Raw genomic sequence first — 23,176 nt, forward strand, 5'->3', positions numbered from 1 at the left:
TAATTATGCAGGTCTAAAAAATTTTTTAGAATTTTCACAATGCCTACTGTAAATGTGTTTTCTACTGGGTAGACTATTTCTCAAGAAGCTGTTTTTTCAATAAAAAAATAGCTGCTATTCATAAGTTTGTATAAGTGTGAAGAAATAAATCATGGTCGTCTAATGAACTCTTTGCCAATCTTTGCCACTTGGCCACGAACAAGACTACAACAACCTGCCACCTTGTGAAAAGGAGATCTTTTTCCAAAACAGGTGGTATTTTACAAAAAAATAATATCACGCTAAAAACAGGATAATTTCAGTCAGCATTTTTTCTTCGTTTTGTGCCTACCTCAGCTCTTGCCATTCTCGGGGTGGTGGCAGGACTACATGTGAATCGTTGAACTTGTGATCTGTGGTGAGGCGGGGGAATTTGATAAGCTATGTAGAAGAGAAGGAAGGGAAGGGAAAAAGGACATTTGGGTTGTGGAACTTGGCAGCACCCAGAAAAGATTTTCAAAGTACAATATTTTGGCCAAGAAAATGTAGAAAGGAGGAGAGAATTGTAAAGTTCCAGGGATGAGTAAACCATTGTATAAAATCAAAAGGTTTGGAAATACTTTTAAAATCTCTTTTTTTATTATTTTTTTCTGTCAAACGTTTTTATTAACATGATTCAACAAGTAGGAAATATCTGGCACCCACAGTCACAAAATATACAACAATAACAAATGAAAAACTCAATAAGACAAACATGTCCCCCTTCCATCGAATTGTCTCAGCGTTTAACGCACAGTCAACAGATTGTCTAATACTACAGCATCTATCACACAGAGAACCCTGCACCTGGAGCCTACAAGGCTTGATAAATACCACCTCATAAAATACATCACGGGACAGGTAAATTATAGGAGTGTGGTATCAGAAAAGTGAATGCCTAACTCTGTCCGGTTTCCACTTTCTCAAGTTTGCCTCAATGACGACCCAGGTCCAGTTTCTATATATGATATGATGGTAAACTTTTACAAACATGTCTTCAGCTATACATCATATTTCAGCATGGTGATGACTTTTCATTCAACATTATTGGGCTACAAACGACCTTTAATAGTACGACCCACTTGTCTCACCAGTGAGCATTATCCTATACCAATAAACATCTTGTGAACATCCTTGTTGGTCATGGCTTTACTCTGTGGGGCAATATATTAGTTTTCATGGATTTATGTATAAATATGTATCTATATAAATATAATATCAAACGCCACAAAAGGAAACATAGAGCACACAAGTTTGGAACAATATAAACCTTTAAGAGAATGATGTACTGGTAATGGACACGCTGTTGTGTCTGTGCTGAGGATAACAATACAAAAAGTTCCCTATTGGTGAACTGCTGACAGATTCTTCTATTTATCATGTGAATAATATGATACATGAGGAAAAAGGTGACAAGATTTGAAAAAAATCTGGATGTTTGAGGTTAAAAATAATAGCAGTGTGCCAGCAATCTTGAAGATTAATCGTTTATGTTTTGGGGTGCTTGTTCATAATTTGTGGGTACTCAGAGCCATAGTAAATATGCGTGGGAGTGTTACTCTTAGTGGTTTTATAAATTAGCCATATACGTTGCTAAAATGGACACTGGAGTGACATCACTTGAGGTCATAAGGCGGTACCTTTTCAGAGAGGGATCTGTTCCATAATACCCTAAACTGTTTACGACAGATGGTCACCTGGAACAAAATGGTAGCCCGGAACCTTTACAGGCAGGAGTGGAGTTTGTGCCTGCCACATGAGGAGGCGTTTATTTGTGACGCTACCATATTTTGTATCTTGAACTTTTGTGCACTACTGCCTGAAGACAAACCACTTCACTTCAAATACCCTGGTGATTGTACGACATGCAGAGTGATTCTTGTTTTTTTTTGCAGAAACTCTTTACAGTTTGGACCCACACTTTACTCAAATGTTTTTTTCTGATTTTGGGCATGTACTTCCTTCCTTCTCATGGATCTTCATTTGTTTGAATTTTAATTAGTGATATTAAGAGTTGTCAAAAGCTTCTATCTTCGTGTCTGTTATCATTCTTGAAATTCATAATGCCGGTCGAGCTTATGAACTATAAATGAAAGACAAGACCATGCGATGAGAATAAAACTGAAAGAGGACAGCTCCTATAGACCTTATGGTATCAGAACGCCCAATGACAGTAGGGCCAGCTCAATCGCAGCGAGGCCACGTCAGCACAGCAGCAGTACAATTTCCAGACTTTGTTTCCTGCAAAATCTGTTTACTGATTGCAAACATCACAAAGGGGTGTGGCTTGGGCAAGTGTGTTTCTCTCTTAAATAACACCACTACCTGGAACATTCAAACAAGGAAATACCGGTATTTGTAAAGCGCAAGTAATTAACCCTTAGGGTGTCAAGGCACTGGGGGCCGTCGGGAAGATTAAGCGAGCTATTGCCCAGAGGCACATGATGCTGGGTTAACCTGCTGCCTGCACCGGGGATCAAAACATGAGCCCCGATGTTCTGGAATCAGCCGCACTGGCCACTGCGCCACACCTCTTCATTAGATGTTGGGGATGAACCACCTGGCAGTGGTGTCTACAACCACAGATACTACCCTTACCAACACTACACCTTCGGTTCGGGTGATGCGCCCCCCAAAGGAAATTCTAATGATGGTATATCGGTAGTATTATATTAGTAAAGTGAAGGCTGAGTTTAAATTAGTTCCTTTGTTCCGTCTTTTACAAAGGGCAGTTGTATCTGGTGTGTGCTCCCATATGCTGAGTTAGGGAGTTTGGAGTGCCACTGTTGCCTTTAGAGCGCAGGGAGATAAACCAACACCCCACCAAGGTGAACTGGCACCAAAGGGAACATTATTTGGCAGAGAGGCTGCTTGTCAAGCACTTGTGCTCAATACAATAAAAGGTATACTTCTTGCTAAATGCTATAATTTAGGTTGGTTTTGGATTGAGCACTTACCACTGCGCTGCACCAGAATAATGCAAAGCTGCTGAGCCCTCTGGTGAAAAGTGGACACCATTTTGCACACTAGTTTCAGAGAAGAAAAGATTTCAGCTAGCAGGAGAAGAGGATGTCTGGGAAGACATTCAGGCCCTTATTTCTAGAATGTTGAATTTATTGTGGGTTTACCACTATTTTGTGAATTAATAACCAATAATTGTAATATTGTTGTTGTATTAAATCGGGAATAACATGCGCAGTGTTTCTTCATGTTTTCTGCATTTGTCGGCGCAAAGTTTCCATGCACTGAAGTGATATTACCTCCTTTTTATGATATTCTAATACCACTTCAATAAAAAGAAAACATGTATTTAATGCATGGAGATCCACTTCCGCACACTTAACACAATTTGTTCTAGATTTGGCATTCGCTAATGAGGAACTGAGCATTTATTTATCTAATTGCGTATTTTCCACTTCAGGGCACATAAAGAGGTAGGCGCAATTCTCAGAATTAGTATCAGTTGTATTCTTCTCACTGCAAAGCGAAAAGGACACCGAAGATGGGAATGATGTATTGCTTGTAGGGGGGTGTCTGATTATGATTTGCTCCCACTACACACACAAATACATCATCAATCATGGGCCGGGAATATGAGAAGTGAGTTTGGTTCTTACTTCTGCTCTGAGTGTATGACAAGGATCCATTGAGATGACACAAGGCAATAGGCACATTTTATTGTCTTACGTATATTTCGTATATCCACAGACCAGCTAGTAATCTCATACGTTTCTTATGTTAATTCTTTGAAAATTGTTTTTTTGCCCTAATCAGATCGGGCTTATTGAAGCAGTCCCCTTCTATCACCAGATGAAAAATAAATCAGAAGTGGGGAGTTCTCTGTTGCCTGTGAAGTTAAAAAAAATGTGGGTTTCAAAATCAATTCACAAAAGCACCACATTATCGACGAGCTGACAGATTTCGTCAGCCTAGGTCTTGGAATGCTGACATTTGAAAAAAACAGGAGCAGCTGTTTTGGCCTGTCACACTCTGTCCATGTGCTGACGACAGAACTAAACAACGGCCAACTTCCGTCAGAAAGCACATCCTTTTTGAAAATCAAAGCTAAACCGAAGTATCTTAATTTGTAACACTTCTACACATGGTGGTATGCTCTGTTTTGGTACGTGCTATTAATTTCCACAGAGAAAACAGAATGGGGCTCACTTTCTTACCCAGGACACAAAAATGGAATAGCGCTCTTATAGCTTTGTGCTAAATGCAAATGCTGAGGGGATGTTGAGATGCTCTAGTGATGATGAACTGTGTGCCTCGCGGTATTCTCACTAGTAAATTCTGCTTTGAGGTTACCCTTACGTACAATGCAGTACTTTGGTCCCACCATTATAAAGAAACAGCTTTTCTTCTGAAATCTCAAGAGGCCGACGTGACAATACATATGGAAATAATCTGGTGTTCTTCTCTTTAGAAAAAAGAATTGAGCAGCTTTCTCCTTCCAGATATTATCTAGGTGGGCAGATAGAAAGCTAGTGTGTTGGCTGCTCATTAGTTCGCACTTTTCTCAAACCAGTGGACATAAGATCACCCCTGTCAATAATAACGGTGAGTGCAAAACACCCCTAAACAACGTTTCAGCTTTACAAACATTCTCAAACCACTCATAGTCTTCTGTGCTCTGATGCTCAGCTTGGATTTAAGATCCTGTGTGCCCTCCTTTTACTGAACTGGCAACCGTCCCAGAAAATACACCCAACAGCAAATGGCAACTTGGTTCCAAGTAGGTTAAAGCTTACAGAAATCTTTGAATTGGTGCAGCAGTTTTGAAACACCCTCTTCTGGGCATGCTTCAAGTTAAGAATGTTCAGTTGACGATAATCCACTCTTATAGAAGCACAAAAAGTCAGGTATTTACAAGGATGCTGGATTTATACTGTTGAGTAGCGTCAACTGTGCTGGTCAAGTAGAAGGTCACGCCCACGGTGATGTACAGACTGCGCCCTCTCAATGTTGGCAAAAGCGGTGTCACCCTTGAAATTTAGGGTCACGGTTTGGATTGATATTGTCTTACAGTGGACTTTGGAGCAAGAATTTTAAGAGAAGTCTGAGCCACATCCACTGCATGTTGGACACTTCTGAAAGTCAGTATAATTGAGATGTTGTATTCACGTTGTATATTCTTTGCAGCAGTCAATGTCAGAAAGAATCTGACATTAAAAAAGTTCCATCCAGATCCAACAAGGTGACAATACATTGCCCCTATTCCAAAATGCCCAGGCCAGTAGCTCCATGTTTCTCTTCTTCAGTCCTATTTACTTGCTAATGCCTTGTTGGATCAAATACTGCGTCCAGGGTAGAATTGGTGGTAAGTGCTCTAGTTCTTAGGATCTGTGGGTCAATGGCGGTCATAGGCTGTAGCAGCGGATGGTGGTGGGCCTCCTCGGGCTGCACTGTAATAGTATGGAGAGCCTGAAAATGGAAAAAGAGACACATAAATATTCTTGTGTTGTGAAATGGACCAATCCAAGCTCAAAAATATGGAGTTGATGGCCCCATTTGGCAAAGGTCAACTTTGATTATAAAAAATGTCATTGTTTAAGAACACAACATTTTAATTTTCCCTATTAGAAACCCTAGTAACATGTCATCATCCTTGTTAAACTCAAGTTTTCGTTTTTTTACCTCGTTTGTCTCTTCACCCAATAAAAATTTTCAAATCAGAATAGCAAATATATTGATCTTATTTGTTTCAAAAAGGCAATTGCTGCTAGAAGAGGATAAATTCCAATGACCCACAAAAAGTGGATGAACTGTCAAGCAGAAAACTGGTCAACTTATCTAAAAAATATATACATTGCAACTTACATTAATGTTTTCTGACACTTCATGCGATACGGCAACATATCGATTATTGTCAATTGAAAGTATTGAAAGAGTGCTAGATGAAAGCATTTAACAATGACCCTTATATTAAACTTTGTAGTGAAGCTGCAAAAAATACTTTCAGAGATTTTGCTTTATCGTTTCATTATGCCATTCCTAGAGCCTGTGCTGTCTCGCAAGATACTTTATTCTGTTTTTTTTTCACTAATCTACTAAAAAGACCTAATGCATTTCCTTTCCCTTTCCCTGTTGCCTCTAGCTGAGGCTGTCAGGCTTTCTGGCCACTCTGAGCTCCATGCTCCTGAAGTTCTCCTTCAGAATCACCAGTGATGCAAGGGCTGCTGACCCCCCTTTAATACTGCATGAAACCACCTAGCTCTTAAAATGGGGCAAAGGAGATGTGGCCATGGGCAATATGTACAATAGGAAGACAAGGTAAAAATAACAAGTTAACATCAGTAGTTCTTTATCCTGAAAAAATGGTCCATTGCGGGACTCACCCAGTAAAGGATCTAACTGCTTGTTTCCTATACACTGGAAATTGTATTTACACTTTGCCCGTGTTTCAATAGAACATATATAACTATGAACAACCACAGTGCTCTGGTAGCTGGGTAAACCATTCTCATACTGAGGACACGTTCACGTCACACCTCTCTCTCCCTGGTGCTAGTGCTTACACATATACGTGAGATAACAATCCTTTGAACATTCTATAGCAAGCGGGGTCACCAAGCGGGGTCACGCCTCCCTCTTTAATAAAATGAACCAAGACATGTCCTACACCTACTCTAGGGTGATAACTGAATGACTGGTGAAGTGGCAACAACATGTTGTAAACAGGTGTTAGGTGAATTCCTAAAAGTTGAAATTTCTGGCAGAAAAGTACAAGGTTTGTGGCAATGACTCTTGGTCAACAACTCAGCGGGGTAAACGTAATGCCATATACAGGCATTATCCCTAGCCAGAACATTTTTGTCATGGAAAGAGAAGAGTCTACATGTTGCAATGATAAACAACTTTGTCATGCTGGATGACAACAACTTTATGCTTTGCGCTGATATGAATCCTCATACACTGGCCAGAAAGAGTGCATTGATGGAGGTGAAGAAGGAAATAATTCCAATGCAACGTGTGTCCTCCGTGAGCTTCCCTATTATCATCTACTATAGGTGGAGGTACGCATCCACACGAGTCAACACATCCAGACTCTTCATGGAGGGACTTACCATGGAAAAGTGATGAACACCAAACTGAACACAAACAGAGGTTCCTCTATTTGTGCAAGGCAGAGGCATGATTTATTTTGCTGTTTTTTGTTACTAGGGTAAGGAGATACTACTTCATTGTAAGGGGGAAATATTGTATGTGACGTGGGGAGGATCTTTCTCTTTTACTTGCTGCAACTGTTGTCAGTTTACTCCTTCACCTCCTTTTATCACTGTTTCCCTCTTCACTCCGAAGGGTCTTTAACCCCTCCCCTGCTGGTGACGGAACCACTCCGTCATCAGCCGCGGTCACGCTGTGCTAATGACGGAGCGGTTCCGTCACGGCCCGCTCGGAACGCCTGCGCTTTGGGGATTCCGTGCCTGCGCTGAACGTTCTATTGAGCGGGCGGGGCTGTGACGGAACCGCCCGTCATGAGCACAGCGTAACCGCGGCTGGTGACGGAGCTGTTCCGTCACCAGCATTCGCCCTCCGCGCGGCGGCCCCTCCCCCTTAGCACTGCGGCGGAATAGCCGCCGCAGTGAAGGGGTTAATTGGCCTCCTCATTTCTAGTCACCATGTTGTTTAAGACGAATATCTACTTACAGGAAAGTGATCTGCTTCATGAATTTGACTTTTTGAGCGCATAGTTGATGAGGAGACTTTATTATACGTTTATGGCATTTACTTTCCTTATTCAGCTTGAAAAAGGATTTCATCATAAATGGTGAAAAGAACATGCAATAACACATTTACTGCAGATTTTTGTGTAGTTATTCACACGCTGTAACCGCTAATCTTTTCCTGATAGTGACGGGACAGTTTCTGATCTGTATTGAGAATGAGGCCAATGATGTCTGTTTCATCAGATGCATTAAGCGTGGAAAAGATATGCTTGGTTTCCATAACAAAAAGCGGTGCGATAAATGTGGGCGCTTGTGTGGGAGTGTGTTTGTGTTGGTACTATGCAGAATAAACTAACTAAGTCTCTACCTGATCAGGCGAAGTCAGACTTGCAAAGACATTCACGACATCACCCATGACTTGACTTGCACCCACATCATCTGTAACATTACAGAGCTGCAAGTATGCATATGAACAAGGATACCATACAGTTTCGAGCACCTTACATATACGAGCATATGTCACTGTGTATGCCTTGGTAGAACCCATTACAGTTCACTTGGAGAGTAACATTTTTGGACCACCCCTTTTGAGTAATTTTCCACAACGTAAGGTGCTACCACAAGTGTCTTCTAACGGTATTATGTAGGGCACCATTAAGGCAGCTCTAAACCACTATCTAAAGTACTCATTCAAAGAGCTTCTTTTGTGGCTCTCCACTGCCCTGCATTCTTCTGGCATTTCTGCTCCCCCCAATCGTCTGATTACTCTTTCTACCCATGGAGTGCTGATAAAATAGACTGCAAAGCACACAGATTCAAAATCATTTGCCAAGATATTAACTATAAAATATCTTACTTCAAGAATGTAGACCTGTTTTAAATTCAAGTAAACTTACTCCCACCAAGTGTAGGACTTTGTTATTTGACTATTACAACTCAAGGTATAGCACATATAGAGCAAGTGCTTGATGGGGAGTTTACACGGATAGCCAAAAACGTATAGGACAATAATTATTTAAAGTTTATTGGCAGCTGAACACAATGTACGAAAAAATAATAAAGCTACATCTGAGTGACAGGTTTCCAGGAATAATTCTGGGAAAGTCATATGACATTTTCCTTTTGTTTTGCAATGGTATTCACCTAATGTGAATGCAGAAGTATGTCTACGTTTGTTTCCACCACGTGTCTCTTTCATCCACCATTTCCTGCCTTTATATTTCATTCTTGAAGCCTTTGTTTTTATCCCTTTCTCCCTGTTTCCTGATCTTTCTCTTAACCCTATTTCTCCTTTTTTTGCCTTTCTCACACTAGCTCTCGTTCATAGCCTTGTGATGAAAAATAAGTCCTCTTCTCCAAAATGAGTATTGGTGTCACCACCTGCAAATAGGCAGAGGTGGATGGCAGAACAATCTTTTGTTCTTATGTTCTGTCCTGCTAGGATGTTTCATGTTACATTCCATTATGTTAATATTGCTATGGTAGTAAGCTTCACTTACCCATTCAACTTTTATCCAGACTGGGTATGACTGACAGAGTGACATTCAGGAGAATCTTCAAGACACTACAGGAGAGGACAATCTACTAGAGATCTTGGTGTGAAAGTGTCCCATTGACTTTCCGAAACAAAGGCACCAACACAACGGGACACTTGTCTGCAGTCATTTATAAATGGTGGGAGAACTGGCTGGACAAGGCCTCACGGTGCCTAAAGTAGAGTAGTAACTTTGGGAGTTATTTAGAGTTTGCCGGACAGGGCACATCGTCGAAAACATGGGAGTGCACTCAGTCTGCCGAATCCACAGTTCGCCTGCTCTAGAGTGAGGGGTATCGCCATGTATTCGCCTGTGGAGCATGTGCTGGCCCCACTAGTGGAAACCTTTGTCCGATGGCTCGAATAACATTAGGCAGTCGGTCAATGGATGTCAGATCATCCGCCCTATTGAGGGCAGACATCCTCTTGTCACGTTTTCCTGTTAGGACCACCAGAGAAAGCATGGCGGGCCTGATGAAAATAAATAAATGAACCCCGCGTGGTGGCGAAGACTCCCAGCATGTCAGGAACATTATTTTTTTCGAATTACAACTCCCACCTTGTAAGTTTGTTTTTGAAAAACATAATATTTTGCAGCCCAAAAAGGAAAGCTTCTGCGCCTTCAGCTGAGCCACCTTTGGGGTGACTGCTGAAGGTGCGAGATCTCAGTCTACCTGGTAAAGATCTCGAGATATGGAGGGCTGCACACTGCCAAGGCATCAGAGTACCTCCCTCCACAGATCTGGCGGAAGGAAGTACAGGGTGCCAAAGGCTAAATAAGGCACTTTGTGTTTGTACACCACTAAGCGCTGTATAAACCATATGTTACTATTAGTCAAAGTAATTGTACTCAGTTTTCTGATCCTTGAAAGTTTGAAAGCTTAATCTGCCTTGGTGGATTCGAACTCTTTATCCACAAATCATTGCAGATGTCAGTGGTGAGAGTTAATTTGCAGAGCAAACTGTTCGCTTATGAAGGTGGAGATATATACATGGAGATGTCCAGGTCTGTGTTGAAATATTTTAAATGGCCTTAAGTATTTCCAAAAACGTCCTGGGTGTCAGCAATCAAAAATCAAAAAAATCCTATCAAAATCCACCTACCCATAAATACCTTTTTTTAGGGTGTGGCTTTAACAAGGAAATATCTCTTCTTTAAGTTCGTAATGCCTGTTTCACTGCTCTAATTTTGTAAGAAGAAAAAAAAAGAGCCCAACATCACGCAGATTGTGCTCTAATGAAATCACCCTCTCAAGTCTTCATCTTTTCATTCCAATACATTTTACAATCAGTTGAAAGAAAGACTAATGTGGATAGTGTATTTATAACCTTCAGTCTTCACGGCTGTTTTTTTTTCATTGGCTCTTTTGCCACTGCGGGACAAGGAAGTGGACAGATTCAGGCGGCAGCTAGATAATGTTCCCATTCTGCCATGATTTTCTGCCTGCACACATCTGTAAGAGTGCTATTGTGTCATCCTCCGTGGCCACGCACTCAATTATGCGATCACCAAAGCTCCTGATGAGCCAGCGCATCAAAAAAAGTGCCTCTATTGTTCCCCATGCAGGAAAAGTCAATGCCACATAATCAAAAGCGAACTCATCAAAGCAAACCCGGCTTATGAATCCAAGACTGTTTCTCAGCACAAAGCACATATAGTCTTAGAACATTTAACTTTGAGGTTGTCAAAGGGGTCTACTTAATGACTCCTTTGAGCTTCAGCAATGGCTCGAAAGCCTTCTTCAGGTGAAAGATAACAGTAGCAGAGACCAAAGGTGCTAACTCGTCCAGCACCCGATGCAGCAGTGGGATGATCGTTCCCCCACGATCAGCTGATAAGTATATGAAGGGTCTTTGTGATAAAAAAATATGGTGCATAAAGGAAAAGACGCAAAATGATATGACGGTCGAAAAAGATGTTCTTAACATAAAGCTCATTTTAAATATGTTAATGGAAGTTATTACTCAGAGATGGGGCTCTCCTCGATCTCATGTCTTATGTCTGGGACGGGCCTCGTTGCACCGTGTATTTTGAAGAACTAATGGTTAAAACCTGAGGCGTGCAATGCGACTTCCAGCTCATGAACTGCTTCATTTCTTGCACAAAACAACCAAAGCCCTTGGTCTAGGGGCTGACATTGAGGTACGGGTACCTGCAGGTCCTAAGTAAGCAATTGTACCGTATCGGAGGTGGAGCCGGATCTGCGCATATTTTGGCGAGTGCAGGAAACGTGCTCCGATCCTAAACTGCCATATGCAGAGGATTGGATCCACAGGATACCTATATAAGAACAAGCATTTGCAATGCAATCGGTCTCGCCTTTGGGACCTTATATGTATTTACCTATGCAGCATATTAGCCTGGGTGCTGAAACATCTAATGTTCTTTAACATGGAGGGAAAGTAAGCACCAAACTGCGTGATTTGCTTGGTATGGGAACACATGGAGAGAAATATTGTCTTTCGAGGTAAATGGTATAGTCTAAAGCTCTTTTTTTAATATAAAATCAGGGTCTTCGGTGGTCATATTACTGAAAATACAAGATTTGAAAAAAATATTATTGTCTACCAGTGCTCGTGAAAGATAATTTCCATGGACTGGAATCTAGAGAATGCTAAAGTGATTCTGGTATTTTCCAGACCTCTGCTGGTCGTTTTCTAGAAAGACAGTGAAATAGAGGCAGTTGAAGAGAAAAAAATCCCTAAGCAGAAGCAGACAAGTCCTAGGGCTGGTCTCCAGAGCCCACAAAGTACATACACATATAAGTATATAATAAGTACTTACTAAAGTTTATGCAAGAGGTCTCGAATGCTCCACCTAAAAAAGCCTCTGCTCGGTGGGCTGAAATCACTAACCGGGGAGAGACATGCTGACAACCGAAGTTTCGCTTAATTATTATGTATGTTTACATGCCTATTGAGTTCAGTTTCGTTGTTGTAGTAGTAGTAGTACATATTTTCTTTGCGGTTCGGTTATTTTGCACAGGTTATGTTTCTGCGACACAGAAACATTTCTAAGCCAGACTGTGAAAACCATCATTTTGCCTCCAGTACATTTGGGGGATATATAAAATTCATACAAAAAGTTGAACATCTTCACAAGTTGACCGTTTACTGGAATGCTTCGAGGTCTGTCTTTATCCGGCACCGCCCCTAGCTGCAGACGTAGTTCTCAGTACTTAATTCTTCAGTGCATCTTATGCTCTGAAAGCACATAATCACCTGCAGATCATTCTACACAGCTACAACATTCCCCTGTATACCCCTCTTCCATAACACATCACCTATAGAGCCCTGTCTTCTCAAGGAAACATAACACCCTTATTGGCTAAGGAGTGTTAATCCAAGCAGGTGTTGGCATTTAGATCCCAAGCGTTAACTAGGCTTTTTAGATCTAGCCATTGACACATTCCACTCTTAAGACGCCACCTTTTTAGTTATTTCTTTCTTGCACAGTCGCCCAGTTTTTTCACTCCTCAAAGCCACCAGTACACTGTGAAGCATTTACATTTGGCGCTGGGTCTTTTCTTACAGTAAAGTACAGTATAAGTAGATTTTATTTTGCTTGCGCACTTCATCCCTCTGTTGATTGTCATGGTTGTCTATTATTGTGATCGCCTTCTCCTACGCTTTATCAGTCTTAAAATACTAGTGTACTCTCTGGGTCTGTCCCGACTTTAGCTCATACCTCAACATGCACTCATTCTCTTTACTCATTACCTCGCAGTTTAATCGACCATGCCAGCTTGAAGGCAGTATACCTGGCACCAGTATACCTGGTGTCTGGTGTGGCAAGCATTTGCAGGGTTCAAGAACATGACGTTTTGCTGGAGTACTGACAAGGGTGATGCATGTTTTTTGTGTCTTTTACTGTGCAGTCTTACTACACGAACCGTGCTTTTTGTCTGAGAGATCTTTACTGTAGTCCCGCTGCTGGTGTTTTTATATATAATATCCATAACGTGTTTATAGTTCGTGTCCCATTGAGCAGCGCTTCGGCCATCATCCCAGGCCTCTCCGTTTTGATTGAAGCATTTCAGGTCTTCCTCTTCAAACTCAAGGGCATTTCCTGGTGTCCTTGACCCGTCGTCTCTTGTGCCGTGTTCTTTTCTGCACAGCTTGTCACGTGCAGTGTCTTTCCCACTGTTTCTCTAAATAAGGACACTTGAGTGATCTGTTCTCAGGGATTGACTGTTCTGTTAAGGACCTCAGTTACGATTCTTCAGCTACTGATCAGCCATTGGCTGGAGGCGGGTGTGGCTGAATATGTTTTCTGCAGGGTTTTATTCTACAGTTGTTTGTGTATTGTTTGAATCTGTAATCTAGAAATGTAATTCCTCACTTCTAGATATGGAACGTCATCTTTGTCTTGGGATTCTAACAGATGGTTAGCAAGACTCAATGATCTATCACAACTGTGAAGGGCTTGCTCATCGCAGCTGGTAATGTTCCCAGGCCATACAACAGATACACTTTTTGTGAACTCAAGTGGGAGAAATATTAGGATGAATTTTGAAACATGCAATGTAAACAGAATTGGGGTTGCTCTGCTGTGCAATAGGTGGAAAAGGAAGCCCCTGAGAGGGTCTGGGCACAGCCGAGGCTGCTACAGGTAAGAGCGGTGGGACGGTCGAGACGGGTGGAGAGGGATCACGAGAGATGACCACGAGGGAAAAATAATTATTTATTTAATTTGCCCTCATGGTCCTCTCTCGAAATCCTCCCACCCCACCACTCTTACCTGCAGCGGCCACAGCTGTCTGGGCAATGTATTTACTTATCATCAGTGCTTTAATTGGGGAAAAATAAGTGTAGGTACTAACTACTCTGTTTTGTGGACTAGCGGTGGAGCCAACAGCAGGGAAGGGGAGGTGAGTAGACAGGCATTCAATGAAGCTTCTCTCTCAATCCTCCTCTTTTAATCGTTTTATAATTAGATACATTATTTCTGTCCACACTCCTTAAGCTTTTCCTCTTAGCCGCTCCTTTATTTCTCAGGTATATATTTTCCTTGCCCTTTTTGGTATTTTACTCCTCTTGATATTTCTCACCACTCTCTTCTTCCTTTCATCTACGTCAGGTGAAGAATGGATTCCTGAGTGTACCGCCCGGGTTTTAACCTGTGACAATGAGGACAAACACAGATTCCTGCAGTGGATACATTGCGTTTGTGTTAGTCCACTGAGACACCAGACATGGTCACTGTACTAACTCACAAAATAAATTTGGTGCCTGGACCTGATGAGAAGGGACCGTGTTTATATGCCTCTTGCTCTGCTCTCCTCCTCTCTGTTTCAAATGTTATGATTTTTTTAATGGTCCCTCACTTTAATACTAGCACATAGCAGTGCTTAATTTGAGCCTGTTTCACGGTGCTCGGCACCGGCACTTAATTGTCAGCACCGGTGCTTGTGACAGACTGCCACAAGGTGGCGGTGTCTGGCCATATTAGAGATGCTCACAACAACAGCTTAGTATTCATTAAATATATTTAAAAAATGACTATTACCTGCCACACAAGTCATTCTTATAGCTTTGGGGGCAGGAAATAGTCCAAATTGTCACACTTGTAGAAGTGTGATGGTTAATAGTTGAGTTGTTACCATCACTGGCAGTGTTGGCGGGGGCAATCTATGGTGCAAGCTGCAGTAGACTCCGGACGAGAGCCCCAGGACTTAATTTTTTACAAATTAAGCACTGGCACATAGGCTGTTTATTATGAGGTCCCTCTGCATGTTTCAGGTATCAACTACTGTACGTAATCTTACAATAACAGGAGGGCAGCCTTCCACTGACTTTATAGCCCTGTAATGTAGCTCAGTTAGCTTTATGAATATGGAACACGCACTATTATGTTTTCTACTGACATGGCCTAAATGCGTTGGGTGTGTCCGGCATGAGTTCAGTGCTGCAATGCTCAATCTTCACCTTAACCAAGGGGACCAATAAGGCTGAAACCAGTCTTGGGTGGCATTAGTTTAGAGGGTATGGGTCGTGGCAGTTCAGGCTGAACTATCCCTATTAGAGCAGGACCCGGGTAGGCCCTGATTTATATTTTGATGGGCGGGCTCCTCCCTCACGATGGTGACGGATATCCCATCACCCGAAATATAAATCCCATAGAATATAATAGGATTTATATTTCGCCGGACGAGATATTGGAGTAGCCCGTAGACTGAAATCTAAATCAGGCCCCTACTGATTGGGTCCTTTTTAGTGGCGTCACAGTAAGGAAAGCGCAATGAACTGGAATGGAGCTTGGTGCATTTAGCAGCGGCTTCACCATAACTCAAGCATTCCACCCTTCATCCTTTTTGGTTTTCAGTTGTTTTCCCTACATAATGAGCACCGCGTAAGTGGCACAGTGTCTCATGAAGGGCTGGATGAGTTTGTGCCAGATAGCCTTTTGGGTGTAATCAGAAGCTCTAGGATGGCACAGTTCAGTGGATGCCAGTGTGTTGCTCTGTACTTTTCCCTCGTACTCAAAAATAACCCTGTAAGGCCGCAATCTTCAGAACAAGAGAGTGAACAAACTCAGGCAGCACACAGCTAGCGGCACTGAAAAATTGCCTAGTAATGCCAGAGCCGTTTACTGACTGAGAGCACATCATTCCACAGGTCAAAGGGACAATATGCATGAGATTGCACCGAGAAATGGCATTAGAATAAAAACATTTCAGCAGCACTGCTGGGGGTGGGGGCGGCCGCGGAACATGAGACCACTGGAGTGGGGAAGCGGGCGAGTCCTGGTCCAGAAGACTGGTTCTTGGCAGGCTCGCGGCGCAAGGCAAATGAAATCTGATGTTGACAAATAGTGCACTAGTAATTCAAATCACTGCAAATAATAGAAAAAAGCGAATGAACTGCTCTCAAATAAGATGATCAAATGTACTTTGAAACTGGATTTGAATGCTGCTGTGGAGAGACTATAATGTGGCGGTGCAGTTTATAACAGAGGAAAAAATGCTGCATTCATGCCGCCCGCCCACCCTCCGGTGGAGGCCACAGGCAGGTAGTCCAACTTTGAATTGGCTCAACTGGATAATACCCTATTGCCCGTTTAAGGGTCTAAACACAGTCCCCTGTGCACAGAAGAATACTTTTTTAGAGTTCCCTGAGTTTTTGAAACACCACAAGGATCCCTGGGACTTTTCACTTCATTACCCTCAGAGGGACAAAGTCTGACCTCCTGATTCCACATTTGTAAAGCGCAAACTTATCACCCCTAAGGGTATCCAGGCGCTGGGGCCGTTGGGGAGAGTAAGTGAGCTATTGGCCAGAGTCACATGATGCTGAGCTGGCCACAGCGGCGGGAATCGAACCGTGAGAGCCCCGAGCTTTGAAGTCAGCTACGCTGGCCGCTGTGCCACACCTCTCCCATAATTCCATTTCCTCTTCTCATGCAGAGGGATTGAGCAACCATTGATGACGCTGTCCATCACAGCTTATTTACCTTGATGTAGGTGGAGCCTCATGCTATAATGACTCCATCTGTGAACACTGCCTGCACTTGAATTACCTGGTGGCTGGAGATAAGTGCATAGTAGAACTGTGGTGATCTTCTGGGTAGTCTGGGGTCCTGTGGTTCCATAGAGACTGGGATCAAATGAAAAGCCTGCGTGACCACAAACTGTCTTATATTTTCAGCACGCCTTGGTCTACCTTCTTGGCAGCACATTTCTATTACTGTACCCAAAAAAGGAAACCTGACAGCTTTAATAAAGGGACAGTTCTCCAAAGCACTGTATAAGCAGGGTTGTGACCTTCACATTCCACTGCATTTTTTAATTCTTTCACCCATTAAAAGAGATCAGGTCAGATTTTCATTCCTCTCACGTGCTGAGGTATCCAGTCCAGACGCTTACATCCACTCCAGATGGGACACCACAGCTTATGTTCACCACAGGGTCCTCAAGCTTCTGCTCCTGCAACCCATTTCCCCTCAATCTACAGCTGGCAAAACTGAGAAACCTAGAAGGGGGAACTAAACTGACTAGCACAGTCAATATTTTGCCCGATAAGCCCTTATAGATTACCCTGAAAAGATTCATCATTTCCTAGGTTAATGCCTTACAGGTAAAGTGATTACCCTGGAAAAGCAGGCTGACACATCCCGGCCATTGGAGGTTCCTATATAAGTCCAACACAGAACTATTGCCTGTCTCTTTCACAGGCCTTGATCTCTATCATGGAGACTCTAGCTACAGTTACATTAGCTTACGCTGAGTTTTATCCAGTCTTTCACTTGGCTACTACTGCCAGGGTGTAACTGCACCAAAACTTACGACTACTTCTTGAGTTCCTGTCAGCACGCTCCTCAGCCATATCATGGGATGGGGAAAAATCTCAATTTTTCACCTGTACAGACTTAGGGTGTACACAGACGAATAAAAGAAGATTTTGCTGCTTTAGTAGTGCACCCAATCTCAAAAAGTGCATTGTCTGAAGGGCATGAGCTAACTCTGAGCTTGTGCCTGCGGTGGAGAGAGCACATCATGAAAAGAGAGTGAAGGCACACCCAGTTCGCCATGTTTTCATGCATTCGCACCTATCACACTAGCCCCCTCCCGCCCTTCCAAAGCGGACCCTTTGGAATCGAACCCTGTGTATTTAATGCACAGTTGGTATTGTGAGTTATACATGCTGCACGCGTGCAATGTGATTTGGAATGCGCATACTGTATGAGGTCTATAAAGTGCCACACATTTCGCAGAGCCACTGCCAGACTCCAAGTGACAAACAGAAAAAAAACAGGAAACCTGGCTGAGCCGGCGGGGCCCTGTAGAGCACCCTGAGCAGGATGTCAGTAACGCTGCTTGACAAGATGTATCTTCAGGGGTCTCTCCCTGCCTCTAATAAAAGTGCTGGAAATGTATCTCCCGAGGAGTGGTGTGGTATGAGAGAGCCCTCCCTCGCCAGAGAGTGGTAAATCTAGAGTGTCCCCATGAGCCATCCTAGCGTGGCACGGCTGAAAGCTGTCGCAAATAGCTACTATTGGAGGCCATGCACTGAGCAAACCGAACATGTCTACACTCAACAACTATCTGAGAGCAGTGATGATTGAAAGTGTTCATTAAGTGCTTACGAACAAATACACTTGTGATGCATTTCATTATAATTGGTATTATTATTAATATGCTTATTATTGTTACAGGTACTATTTTTAATATTGCTGTTGTCATTATTATTATTATGTACTTATTTACTTTTTATTTTATTTATTGGCGATTTCCTATGTGCCACACATTGTACAAAGGCCAGTTTAGAATTTGTCCTAAGGTAAGCTCACTGTTGCAAATGCAAATAGTCTCCAGAATGGGGTCCCCAAGCTTTTCTGTAATAAGAGCTACTTATGATCAACAAAAATCATCCTGAGCTAGTAATATCATTAGTGTTGTAATAGTGACCACATCAAACAAGGTTATGGTAGTGGCCACCCTATGAAAAATTATCCGCAGTGATTATCTGAGTGCATCAGGGAGGATTGCCACCAGTAATGTAAAAAAAGGCTTTGGAATGCCGTTCCGTAGGTAGTACATAACAGCAATAGCTTAAATGTCCCTGGCACCAAGATAATAATATTAATAATAAACCTCCCCAATACCACATGATTTATCACTCAAATATCAGTTTTAAGTAGATTTTGGAAATTCAAACATCAGCTTATCAGTTCTAAAAATACACACATTTTCTTCTCTAATACACACAATTTTCAATTTTGGTATACTTATATTCAGGTCAGCAAAAGCTTCTAATTTAGTAGGCCGGACTGAAAACAGGACAGCTACTTACAGGTAGCTAGAGAGCTACCAGTGGCTCATGAGCTACTTGTTGGAGAACCCTGCTCCAGATGAAAAAGGTTAGATTTACGTCTTCATTTTCTAAATAAAGCTACGATGATGCAATATATTATACACCACTCATCTGCGGAAACTAGTGTCAACAAGGAGAGGGCATCTTATCCATCTATGACTTTAAATCTAGGGATTGCCAAGCGTCAACATAAAAACGGAGTAACACTGTTGGTAGTGAATTCAATACAATGCCCTGGAGCATTTATAGAAGGCACTGCAGATACTTCTGCAGCCCGCCTGTGCTGTAATATGTATCCTGTTGGTGCACATTTTGCGCTGCACGATACAAAGTGGGTTTTCCTTCATTCGCACAAGGGTGTTACTCCAGGAAAGTGAGGGAATGGATTTACTCCTGTATCAAGCACACTATTACAAAGATGGCACTGAAGCAAACATGCAATTAAGAGGTGCACTAAACATGTTTGGCATAGGAAGTGACAGTCAGTGTAGCCTAAAGGAACTCTTTGGAAGGGTGGCACAGCAGTTCCAGGGAGTGCTTTAAATGGAAATATAGAAGAGTAGGTACTCACTATTTACAATACCCGTTAGCTATTGAAAAGTGTCAGTATTATCCCAATAAACTGAAATGTGTACTACTCTGCAGGAAAAGCTCCTGTGTTCTTACTTTTCTCACTGAAACATAGCTGAAACAATGTTCAGGAACCAATGTTTAATGGGCTATTGCAAATGGCTACTCTATATCATACTTAGATAAAGTTGGTACAGGAGGAGGCGATGTGGCAATTATTTATGCCTCTAATTTCCTCAGCAAATGAGAAAAGAACACCCTAGACAAATATTGGGTGATATCAAATATACAGTCCTAAACGCCATTGATACCATCATAGACTCAGTGTACTGCAAATTATTAGATTCAAAACTTCACTTTATTAATACAAATTCATATTAAAAATTATTAACTGTGTCCAACATACAATTCTTAGAACAATAGAACAAAACATACTGTACAAGTCAAAACAACATGAAAGGGTGTATACTAAACAGACGATATAAACAAACATATAGAAAACGATTTCTGAGGAAAATGATCAAAATCAATACAAAAACCAAACATAGATATAACAGTTGGTTTCATATTGTGACATCGTAGCTTAATGATATCAATTTGCGTTTAGGTCTGTGTATTTGATATAACCCAATATTTGCCTAGGGTGTTCTTTTCTCATATGTAATTTCCCTGCCCTAGGAATTAGTATCATTAGCAGGGGGTACTATTTTGACAATCTAATTTCCTCTGCTTTAGCCAGCCTTTAGAGCTACTGGATAAAGGGGAAGCCCTTTCCTTTACCGTTAAGATCTACGAAAACATTTCTCTCTCCAAAGTCCTTGTTTACCATACCGTAAGGCTGATTCCCTTTTTAGTGAGAAGTAACCTTATGGTCCTGGGTGACTGCAGTCTTGACGTTGACGATACAACCTGCAAAGCTGCTGAAAGGCTGACTGAAGCTATGTCCGATTTTAAACTGGTTCAAAAGGCGAGTTGTCCCACACACAAAATGGGGGCCACACTTTAGATGTTATATTTTCTAACTTGTCTATGCTTGAAGTGGAGACCTCTGTACCTCTAGCTTGGACAGACCACCATTTAATTCCTTTTCTATTTAAAATCCCCAGTGCAACACGTCTCAAAGCAAAAAAATGATGAACTGCTACTAACCCTGGCACTCAAATTCTCATGCAGTCTTAAACTTGGCTTGTTCTCAAGTCAAATTAGATCAGTTGGTAGACACCAATTCAGCTTTCTCATACAATTAATCAAATGTCAAGGATAATCTTGATTTTAGAGTGCCCTTGAAAAGGAATTGCCCCATTGTCCCCGGCAGAGTTAAAAGTATAAAAACAGACATACAAAAGACTAGAGAGGAAAGGCAATGCGATTTTACAGCCGTAGACAAATTCAACTATACGGTGGCCCATAAACAGGTAAAACGTTCAGCGATTATCAGCTGTGTCCTCTCCTTGACCCCCTGCCCTGCCAGGCAATCATGCTGATGGTGGGCTGTGGAGCGGGTGATTGTGTGCCAGAATCAGCCTCCCTAGGGGGCCAGGTGTTGCTCAGGGCATGAAGCCATTTCTTAACCCCCCCCCCCCCCCCCCCCCCCCGGGGACCACGCAGTCCAGAAACTGTATTTTCATTTGACACCTCGCCCACAGCTTTTCTCATTCAGGCCATATTGGGTGAGGAAGAATGGGTCTCGCTGTGAGGACCAGGTGATGTTGTGAACTCACACCATCTTCACCTTGAATGTGGGCCACTTTTTTCGGCAGTGACCGGGCCAAATTGTGATCCCAATCCGACCCTGTCTACTAGACATGAAGCTGACTTCTTAAGTGAGTGAAAGTTAACATGCTCTCACGCTACACCAACCACCCGTCTCCCCAATACCATTTATCAAGATGGAGCAGAGAAGAAGCTTCTCATCTGAAAATGCATGATTTAGTCAGCCCCAATAAACGACCTTCCAGGCGGCCTATGCGTGAGGCCATAGGGGTTGAATGAGCAAACCGAATGAGGTAAACATGCAGTGAGCAGAGCTGCACAGTTTCACGTTGGTGGCAGTAGAGTTCCTTTCATTGCCCCTTACTGTACACTGGGTGACTGTATTTTCCAGATGTCCAAATCCAGCATCATTTTGGAACAATAAAATAACACAAGGGCTGATATCAACTTTGGGCTACAGTCATACAAAAAAGCAGGCACTGCCTCGAACACACTGGAACTACAAGCTGCGTGGCCTCATACCTAGGCCATAGATTCTACTTCTGTACTCTCCCCACCTCTGCCTTCAAAAACTACTTTCTCTTTTTTCTGTCACATGTTCTCTGTACCTGGTCATCTCCTTTTCTCCTCCATTTGTGCCAACCGACTGCACTTTATTTCGTCTACGCTCATAATATTCCCATTTACAGCCCTTCCCTGAAGCCACAGAAAGGCAGGGCGAAAATATCATCACAAAGCAGTCCTTCTTTCGTGAGCAATGGCGCTGCCACCTCGCCTGAACAAAACCTCTCAAGCCGGCCGTCATTAGTATTTTACACCCTCCCGCTTTCTAATTCATATTATCATCAATTCCCTTCTTGACAGTGCCATTTCTGGCCTGTACTTGTTCAGTAATCCATTCACAGAAGGACAGCGAGGCGCGGGATCTGGTCCTAATTGGCGGGCTGCAGCCCTTTCCTCCCCGCGCGCCTCTCTGGCCGCCACGGTGAGCGGCGAGCGCGCCTGCACGCGGCCAGGACGAGCGCGCGCCTGCACGCGGTCACGGTGCTCGCGGGAGCGCAGGTGTAGCCGAGAGGGGAGCCCTGTCAGACTCGCTTAGGTTTCACAACATCGGCACAAATCACATCACTTCAGAAGTGGGAGCAGAGCCTCCGACGAAATCCGCCCTGATCAACATCAAGTTGGAAGTAATGAGTGGAAATGGTAAAGAAGTTATTACGACAAACCAGCATGAAATTGAATCATTTTTCTTCATTAGGCCTGTGTTTGCTATTATCCACTTTTTGGCGTGCGTGCTAAACAGGCTTAAAACCGGCCTCGCCGAGCCCACGCCATCGGTTACAAAGTAAATGTCTCTGAGCGCGAGGGGGGCTGGCAGGACACAGGGGATGTTATGGGTTGTTTTTCTCTGCTGGTGCGATGCAGGGAACAGCGTGGTGTTTAACACGACAGGGGAGAACTGAGTCAGGCAGATTACCTTCCACCGCCCATGTGCCAGAAAGAGCAACTAATGGTAAAAACCTGTATTTCATATAGCCACATTTTCACATTGGGGTATCCAGCACTACACATTTGGGACTTATTTATAAGCCCCTTGCGGCGTTGGCCAGCACACTAGTTATTAATGGTATCGACAACTTCAGGATGAATCGGTTAAACTGAGGCAGAAACGTGAGACTTTCGTGTGACGCACATAACTGTGCAGTAAGCACATTATCATCCTGACCTATCCTTTTGACTTCACTAACTGAAGGTTCTCTGTTGCAATGAACTGTAGGAGCCTCAAAGGGCCTTAGTCTGGACTCTACCTCGAAGCTCAATTTCTTGGGGGTGGTGGAATGAATCAAAGACGGGG

General features: G+C 42.8%; 1 protein-coding gene across 4 annotated transcripts in view; it reads right to left on the bottom strand.

Moving 5' to 3' along the window:
• Positions 1 to 246: 246 nt before the first annotated feature.
• Positions 247 to 23,176, bottom strand: part of PAX5 (paired box 5) — a 547,862-nt gene continuing 524,932 nt past the window's right edge. For all 4 annotated transcript variants that reach the window (XM_086961679.1, XM_086961678.1, XM_086961677.1 and 1 more), the window contains one exon: positions 247 to 5,445. In XM_086961679.1, the coding sequence (XP_086817805.1) occupies positions 5,372 to 5,445 (74 nt within the window). In that variant the 3' untranslated portion in view covers positions 247 to 5,371. The remainder of the gene's footprint in view (positions 5,446 to 23,176) is intronic.

This window comes from Lissotriton vulgaris, chromosome 3_1, assembly GCF_964263255.1.
Source record: "Lissotriton vulgaris chromosome 3_1, aLisVul1.2, whole genome shotgun sequence".
Lineage (NCBI taxonomy): Eukaryota > Metazoa > Chordata > Amphibia > Caudata > Salamandridae > Lissotriton > Lissotriton vulgaris.